This window comes from Dipteris shenzhenensis, chromosome 26 (assembly GCF_047967505.1).
Source record: "Dipteris shenzhenensis isolate YYH24624 ecotype China chromosome 26, Dip_SZ_1.0, whole genome shotgun sequence".
Lineage (NCBI taxonomy): Eukaryota > Viridiplantae > Streptophyta > Polypodiopsida > Gleicheniales > Dipteridaceae > Dipteris > Dipteris shenzhenensis.
The window spans coordinates 35,983,046-35,992,122 of NC_141621.1; the positions used below are offsets into that span (position 1 = coordinate 35,983,046).

Sequence of the window (9,077 nt, forward strand, 5' to 3'; positions counted from 1 at the left end):
CTAGATGCCCATATGATGTTTTCTTAGTGCCTGGACTTGTTCTTATCATGCCATGTAAGCAGTGCTTGTAGTAGAGAAATGCAATTGGCACTTGTCTTACCAACCATTTAGTGTCAAGCTATAGGTTGAGCAATCACTATCAGGGGACGTCCTTCCTTCCTATACAAAGCATTAAGTGTGCAAATCATAAGCAAACAAGCACTCTTTTGCACTTCACCAAGCAGATAGGTCTCTGATCAATTCTCGTAAAAAGTCAAAACAATGTTCAAAAGCATCAAGCCACAATAACTAGCCATGCCAAGACATTCTTGAAGGTCATCGGAGCAAGCTTATAGCCCAAATGCAACGTGGTCGTAAGATATAGTAGAATGAAGCAGTAAAGAAATGTAGTTCTATGAGCTGCAAGGGTGCTATCAATTGATGGCCGTATGATTTCATTCCAAACAAGCATTAAGGTATCTCCACATAGAAGTGGTGCTTCTTGCTACATTTATTGTCCTTATAACAACAAGGTACAAGGGCATCCTTGTGTCTCAATGAGACACTCAGCCTCTCCCAGTGGTTGTTCTAGCCATAGCTCCCTTACGAGCATTGGAGGGCAGAGAGTGTGAAGGGCGATCTATGATCATGCAAACTTATAATCTTCACGCTACTAGCTGGGTGGGACTTTGAGCACTTCTTGTTGTCACATTGAGATGTACCTAAGTGTCCTCCATATTTGCACAGGGAAGCAATGTTCTCAGGCCATTTCCCATTTTGATCTAGTTTCCTCCACCTCAAGCAGCATGTAGAAACGTTATTGCAGTGGCTACCACTAGCTGGGACTCAGAGGTCTTGTCACATGCGCTATGTACCACTCAAGCCTAGAGTGAAGGTTTGCAGTAGGAGCCCCGAAGTCCAAGGCATCTCAAGCTCCACAACAACTTGACTTACTAGCCCACTCATAGTTGCAAGTAGGGTCTATCGGCATCCAAATTTTGGTGCACAAATGAGCAAGCTCATCTCTACACCATCCACAATATGGTGTCATTATTAGCAGTGCATTAATTGTTATGATGAATACAGTGCTGCACTATCCAAGAGACTGTTGTAGCCCATTGGATTCTAAAGTGCAGCCCATGACATATTCTCTGCCCAGCCTATACATAGGTATTCCCATCGGGTCCATTATGGCCCTCCTCCCATTTTGAAGTATTAACCCCATACGCCCCTATCTCACTACAATAATAGAACTATATCCCCCTAACAATCTTAGGGGATCGCCATGACTCACGAGTTTCAAGCCACTCGGCCCACACAAACACACACACACACACACACACACACACACACACACACATATATATACACACACATAAACCCATATACCTATATAAATCTAGATATATATGGGTCTCACTATCCTCCAATGAACCAAACATTGCTCAATTAATTACCATTTTTGCAAATTTCCCAAGTCCTCTCCAAGGGTACATATAATCCACACCCATGAATGCTTAAGGTATGGAATCCCTACATAAGGGGATAGGGGTGTGTGTGTGTGTGTGTGTGTGTGTGTGTGTGTGTGTGTGTGTGTGTGTGTGTGTGTGTGTGTGTGTGTGTGTGTGTGTGTGTGTGTGTGTGTGTGTGTGGGCGTGTGTGCGTGTGCATGTGCGTGCGTGTGTGTGTGTGCGCACATGCACGTGTTTATGTGCATGCACATGTGCGTATGCATGCATATGCATGTGATTGGGGGGGCAAAAAGCATGCAAAACAATCCCTCCAGTGTGCTAATGAGTCTAAAGATTGTATTGTAAGTTAGTAACCACCACCTATAACAGAAAGGAAATACCTTGACAAAAGGAATAAGAAAAGCTTATAGATACCTTATTAACTCTTGTCTCCCTAGAACACCTGCCAAACCAACACCAAAATTCATTCCAAGATGCAAGTGAGTTTGAAGACATAATTGTAGGTTAGTAACCCCTACCTAATAGAAAAACAAAGACTCGTACAAAAAGGGATAGTAAAAGCTTATAACATACCTTATCCTCATCATTTGTGGTACATACATTATGGAAGCTCTTAAGTTCCCTACAAGCACATGACCAAACAAAAGATTGATTCAATAAAATATTGAGCAATAGATTATGGCCAAGATGAGGACAAGGAATGTACAAGTGTGGCAACATTGAATGTGGAAGGGCTATTGGGAAGGAAAGAGTATTATAGGACCATGTATTTTAGGAGCTCAGGGCAAAGGAGAGTATGCATTTGATTTTACAAGATTGGCTATGCACCATATCCTAGTTACCACCATATCCTAGTTACCTCAAACATACACATTCAAACTCATGCTCTCTCTCATCCACAAATTCCCAAAAATGGCCTAGACTTCCCCTCCCACATCCAATGTTGTTGCACCCTTATACAGTTAAAATTGCAACAACACACCCCTCCTAATGCCATAATCTATTTCTCACTCTTCAATCATCACATTTCTTATTCTCCTCTTAGAGATTTCTATCACATCCCATAATACAACAAAAACTGGGAAAACATTACCTCTTGGGAGAGGACCATTAGCAGCTATAATTATCATATCAATGGCCGCGAACCCTACCTCTTCCTCAAAATGGAAAGGATCCAGCTGAATTCCAAAAGGTATGCTTCTGGAAAATACCCTTTAATCACTAAAAGATCAGCTACATCATGCAGCTCTACTTCCATGCCTACTTCCCACATCGATTTGGGTGCAAGCTTTTTAAACCAAAGAAATCTCAAAGAAGGAGACTTACCTCAAATTGTAAGAAGAAAAGAAGTCACCTCAGGTGAATTCATAAAAGGTTGCTCCTACTACGAAGTCAATGAGTATGGTTGCGTGCCTAAGACCCACTATATAGCCACTCTGCCTTCTTGTAAGCTCCTCAATGACACCAAGCAATCTCTAGTTTCTTCTAACAGCAAGGCGGCAATAGTGCCATAAGAACCTACTACTAGTCCCTCGAGGAAAAGTATTGATAGGGCAAAGTCATAGGCCACTCCCTTCTACCCACCTCACAAATTTGTATGTTGCAAGGGAAGAAATCATCAATTACCATAGCAGTGCCACAAGAACCTGTTCCTAAAAAGGGACCAGTACTATAATAACCTACCATCATCAAAGGAGAAAGGTGAGGCTCGATGGGTCCCCAAACATAGACTATTGAATATGGCTTCTACCTGGCTTCTGCTTTTGCCTCGACATCAACAGCTGGCATGGTAGACACACAAGAACCTGCTCCTAAAAATGGAGCAATCGTCGCCCCCATGCTACGTGTACTAGCTTTAGGCACAAAAACTTTCACAAGTACCCTAGACATTCAAGTAGTTCCTCAAGTTTTGAGGACCTTAAAGCCATACTACTCCCCCATAGATGCTCATAACATTGTTCGTCCATAACTCCAAGGTGCAGCTCTTTGCCCTCCTTATAGGTGCAATTAGTAAGTACACGGATAAAAAAGAGGCCAAGTACACTAGGTCCCAACAAATTTGATTTCATTGTAGGTGAAAATAGGCAATACACAAAATAGGTGAGAATAGGATGTCTCTATGCCCAGTCAGCACTTATGTAAAAATATTACCCTCTGCCAATTGTGGTCCACACTAATGAAGTCAACATAGGTGAATAAGGTCATGAAGTCAGCTTAGCACAAGTCAACATAGGTGACTAAGGTCATGATGTTCACAAAAGTTCCATTTTTAGGGTCCCTAGATCACACAGGCACATTACAAGCTCGCACACCTGTGTTGTCTACATGCCCCGATCGAAGCTTCAACACAATTCCACATGCACTCACACGCACATATGTGACATCTAGAAGGGGCAGCACCTCAATGAAGTTCTAGAATAGGTCATAGAAAATCACCTTACTGCTTTAAGGATGATGCAACGACAATTGCTAATGTGGCAATTGTAAACGCTATAGCTGCTGTGATATGCCTAATGCAACGACTCTGAACTCACTACGTTAATAATACCACCCATTGCTATATAACGCTAGTCATTGCCTTATGCCTAATGCAACGACTTCCTAACATGATGACTCTACCTTAAGGTTAACATGAACCTGCTGCAATAATAACACTACCAATGCAAGTCGATGTGCTAATAACTCCAGTTGCTATATTAATGCTAACACTGACCCACTGCATTACCAATATCTCTGTATAAGGAGGTAGCCCCATTTTGTAGCTCCTCACTTTTTTGTGTATTGAAACTCTGCTGAAAATTTTTGGAAGTTTCATAGCTTCAAAACTTCCTATGATATCTTCTAGGATTTTTTTTTTCATGGTCATTGCCTAGCATGGAGGTTGTTCTAGTGGAGGTCGTGTCAAGAATTTGACATGGTGGCATTTGTCAAAGTGGAGCCCTATACTAAGGGCACCCCAACCCTCAACCACCTAGCCAGTCCATGGACCTCCAGCCCTCAAAATGGATCCGAGGTCTTGGAGATCCTCTCCATCCAAGGCTTATATGCCATGGTATTTTGGGCACCCGTTTGACTTATGGGATTAGCCCTTATACATATTGCCACATGTTGTCTCCTCATGTACTCACTCATGATTGCAAACATTCCAACAGCCCCAATCAATCATGTGTTGTGTTTTTTATTGTTGTCGACTTCTCATCCTCACGTGCTCCCTTTGCGATCCATGGGCTCTATCTTTTCATCGGCTTCTCTTGTGTGAATATTCTATTTTGTATGTTTGAATTAATCTAACACTCTTTATGCATGGCTCACTTTTATATCGGAGGATTTTTTCCTTAACATCACTGTGATGAGCCACAATTGTCCACGTGTGACTTGGCGGCCAATTTTTTTGCAGGCTTCCTGAGATTCGTTGCTCCAATCAACACACTACTGCTTTGATTGTAGCAATTCTACTTTGCCATACACACTTTTTGGAGTCTGCACTTCTGTACTGATGCCTTTTGGTCGACTTCCATGTTGCGGCTTCTTTGTCAGACTATTCTACAATCTGCCTTCCTGTGCACAGTCACAATCTACTGGCAAGCTCTTTCTTGTGGAGTGTGGCTTGGGCCCCGAGGCATGTGGTTGCAGTCCCACTAGCATGCATGGGGACCGTCCACATCAGCTTTTTTGGAGTAGGGAATTGGCTCGATTCTTGGGAGGAAATCGGGGCCATCCAATGACCGACCGAAGGCCGAAAGTTGGTTGCCTTGGTTTTCAACTGAGATCGACGATTGGGCCGGATTCGTGGCCATCAACCATGAGGGAAGGCGACGCCATGGAAAAATGTGCACCGTTGGATGGAGTGGCAATCGTGTGGAAATGTATGCGCATCGTTGATGCACGTTGATCTAACGGTGGAGTGTAGCTGTCACCGCCATGGTATCACGATGTTCACATTTAACTGCTCATGTGGACCGTTAGATCAGAGATTGATCTAAGAGTTGTGATGCGACGTTGGTGGCGAGCCCTAAGATCAAGCAAGATCTGATGGTTATTATTTGGGGTGGGGCCGCTAATTAGCCGGTAAAATGTGAATTTCCGGAAAATCTCCCGGCAAGCCCCTTTCCCATTACGGAAGGCGGTCGATCCGGAATCCTATTGGTGAGAATTCTTTCCCCAGAAAGTGTTGTCCCGGTGGCCATTCCCACAGGAGAGTGATCTAGACAGATCTATGTTGCCTATGCACATCGTGGCACTTCATCGCCGTAGCCATCGCTTCCTGCTTCCCTCGCTGCTTCTCTCAAGGTTCTTTCCATCTCTTCCTGCTTTGATTTCGTTTAACTCTTATTGATCTGCTCTGATTTCTATCTCCTTATCAATCTATATAGCTTCTCGTCAATTCATCTGAAATTTCTTATTTTTAGCTTTTAAGACTATCGTTTTTACAGAGCCCTCATGGCGGAAACAGAACCCGTGAAACCTCTCATTCGTATAGATGTCACTTCAGACACAGTTTGTCCTTGGTGTTTCGTTGGGAAGAGACATCTTGAAATGGCTATGAACGCTTCGAAAGATCTGTATAATTTTGAGGTTAGATTTTCTTCCTGTAAAACTGTGGTAAGAGGAGCGAAGCACTGGTGTTGTTTCTAGCAATTACGAGCAATGGGTTTAAATCTTGTTGTAAAATAACGCAGGTTAAGTGGCATCCTTTTTTATTGAATCCGAATGCAGACACGAGAGGAGTGGATAAAATGGAGCATTATAAGAAAAAATTTGGTGAAAATCGTACTTCAGTTATAATGGAGCGGCTCACAAAGGTGATCAGCATTTGCACGCTTCTACGAAAATGTATAGTATCCAGTGCGACATAGCAACACCTTAAATTTATATAAGAACCAATTCTTTGTTTCTCATCATACTTCAGAGATGTTTGTTCCCTGAGTTGTTTTTGGCACATGATTCGTACGAAGGATAAGAAATGTGTTGATGGTACAGGTCTTCCAAGAACTAGGATTGTCATTTAAGGGAGGTGGTTTAACGTGAGTCATCCAACCTGAGTTCGTGCCTGGAGTTTTTCACTCATTCAAGGATGGGAATCATTCTGTCTTGTGGCCTCTGCCGTGTGCATCCATAATTCAGTCCACGTTACCTAATGACATGTAACAGAACGGCGATTGAAGTAACTGCCATAGTCACCCAAATTATATTTAGCTGCTGCACAACTCGTTCACATATTGCTCTCTCTGAAACCTTCAACTTTTGCGAATCGTTTCCTTTCATTGGCTCATTTTCGTGGTGCACTTTCATCTTATAGGAATGAGCAGTGGTGTTCTGATTGCTATATCTTTGTTGTAGAGGTTCCTCCTGGGACAGTCACAGGTTGATTGAGCTGGCTGCTCAGCAGGGGCTTGATAAGCAGAACGCACTTGTTGAGGAGCTTTTCCTGAACTATTTTACCCAAGAAAAATATATTGGCGACACGTATGTAATCTTTGTTTAAAGAAGAAGATGGATGTGTACTTGTTTTTGTTGTGACAGAAGCTGGATAAAATTATAAAATGTCATATTGGATGCCACCACCGACTGCCATTGTGATTTGCAGTTGACAATATATTTAGAATTTAGCTAATTGCAGTGTTGTTGTCGGTAGCCTCCTTTGGTAGACTGTTTACGGGCAAAGAGTGCCTTGGTACATCTGGTTGATGAAGCAGATTTGAAGCTGTGGAAAGTTTGGTGTTGATGGCTTGAACACATGGGCTCTAAAATTCTTCCATTTTTCAATCCGCCCAATCATCTTATCTTTGAACTTGTTATTTTCTAGAGTCCTCTGACATGAGAAAAAGAACTACGAGGTGGGCTGTTTGATCAATATGTGCAAAAATATATAGATGATTGTTCTATATGGTTTGTGCAGGAAAGTTCTTCTGGAGGCTGCATCCAAGGTAGGTGTCACTGGTGCTGAAGAGTGGTTGAATGATCCGAGTGCGGGTGTCAAAGAGGTACTTTTGTATGCTTTTTTTTTTTTTTTTTAAATCAGTTACTTCAATGTTGTGTCCCTCTTGGATTTTGGTCACCTTCTTCCTCTTCATTAGCTCTATATTTTGTTCACAGATTGAACAGGGTCTGCAAACCTATGCTCAAGGAGTCACGGGTGTTCCACATTTTTTGGTACTGAGAACTTTTGGTGGTGTTATTTGTTTTAGACTACCTTTTCAAAGCAAACTTGCTGTCAATTGTTCTGTTTACATGTTACTGAATGAGAAAGTGCCTATATTTGAACAATTTGAGAACATGTGCAGATCAATGGTCAGCAACAACTGTCAGGTGCCCAGCCTCCAGAGACATTTCGAAAAGCTTTTGAACTTATGTCATCTCATGCAGCATAAAGACCTCCTGCTGATGGTTATGAAATGAGGGCTGCTTGGGTTTGAATAACGCTTGTGTGTACAGATTTTCAGAATACTGTTCATATGTAATTTACCATCTTTTATGAACGTACTTTTGAATTTTCTGTAAAGGCCTGTAATGAAGGAATCTCACTATATAGTGCTGCAGCAGTATCATTTGAAAATGTTACTGTGCAATGTTGAGAAATTCTTTCTAGAATCCCTTAGAGTTCTACCGTTTGAAGAGGATCTGATAACTTGAGAATTGGGTGCAGTTTGGGCGTACCCCACGGGGTGCAGTTTGGGCGTACCCCACGGGAAAACAATTGCCAATGTAGCTATTGCTTGAGTAATGTCTAAATGAACTGAGTAATTTTTCCCATGAGGGACACAGCCACCAGATGAACGCAAGGTGAACAACAGATACTCTGTTAAGTGATAGGAAGATAGTAGAAGCACGTATTCCTACTGGGGGGCTGGCAACATGATAATAATTATAATAATGTATTGTGATAGATTATGTGATGTTTTATTACAAACTTGTAAGGTTTAATTCGGATAGCAGGCAGTATAAGCCATATTACCCAGCACATCAACGAGAGCTCAATATTAAATTTGCCAAGTTGCACAAGTATTGTATAGTTAAAGCTACAAGGATAGTGTCCAATTTTGAACACAACACAATTTCTTGCCGGGGGTTAAGGGTAGGGTTCAACATGTTTCCATATCTTTGAAAATGTCTCTTTTCATTGAGTCCCTTGAAAGAGGTGAAAGTCAAACGTGCAAAACGTATCTAATGCTTGAAGGACAAGAAGTTTTGCCTAATTCTCTTATGGTGCTAAGGGGGTTCATCATAAAGGTGGCTTGAGCACGTTTTAAAATGCTAGCTAGATGTGCACGAGTAACACGCTAGGCCAATCAACAGGTATCAAAAGTAAAATGAGGCAATCAAGAAGGTACTAATAATAGTTCATAGGGCCTAGTAGCTTGGAAGCGTTGGTGGCAATCAAAAAGTTGCAAAGGCCTGTTATCTAACAAAATCCAAGCACCGTGAGAAAAAGACCAATTAGAAACTGGATAAAGTTAATTGCATAGTTTAATAGGCCAATATATCCTACTTGCAATGTAGATCTCCCATTCCCCCCGTAGTCACGTGCAATATAATCCCAAAGTCGCGCAAGAATGGCTACACTCAATTATCTAAACTACAAATAACTTGGACCTAGGGTCAACCTGACCTTTCATCGACTTTGTT

General features: G+C 41.9%; 1 protein-coding gene across 2 annotated transcripts; it reads left to right on the forward strand.

Annotated features, from left to right (window-relative positions):
* The first annotated feature begins 5,607 nt into the window (after window positions 1-5,607).
* On the forward strand, window positions 5,608-8,093 carry LOC147885009 (Thioredoxin superfamily protein). 2 transcript variants are annotated; one of them, XM_087397650.1, is made up of 8 exons: window positions 5,608-5,741; window positions 5,885-6,026; window positions 6,131-6,253; window positions 6,432-6,475; window positions 6,792-6,917; window positions 7,351-7,435; window positions 7,548-7,604; window positions 7,736-8,092. In XM_087397650.1, the coding sequence occupies exons 1-8, from the start codon at window positions 5,668-5,670 to the stop codon at window positions 7,820-7,822; spliced, it is 738 nt and encodes a 245-aa protein (XP_087253776.1). In that variant the 5' UTR covers window positions 5,608-5,667; the 3' UTR covers window positions 7,823-8,092. The 2 variants fall into 2 exon arrangements, with proteins under 2 accessions (XP_087253776.1, XP_087253778.1); XM_087397652.1 differs by having other exon boundaries at window positions 5,634-5,741; window positions 5,869-6,026; window positions 7,736-8,093.
* The last annotated feature ends 984 nt before the right edge of the window (window positions 8,094-9,077 follow it).

Excerpts from the sequence above, each read along its gene's own strand:
- LOC147885009 (XM_087397650.1), top strand. The coding sequence starts at position 5,668 with ATGTTGCCTATGCACATCGTGGCACTTCATCGCCGTAGCCATCGCTTC. Across the intron at positions 6,027-6,130 it reads AAGATCTGTATAATTTTGAG|GTTAAGTGGCATCCTTTTTT; the intron begins GTTAGATTTTCT and ends AAAATAACGCAG. Across the intron at positions 7,605-7,735 it reads CGGGTGTTCCACATTTTTTG|ATCAATGGTCAGCAACAACT; the intron begins GTACTGAGAACT and ends GAACATGTGCAG.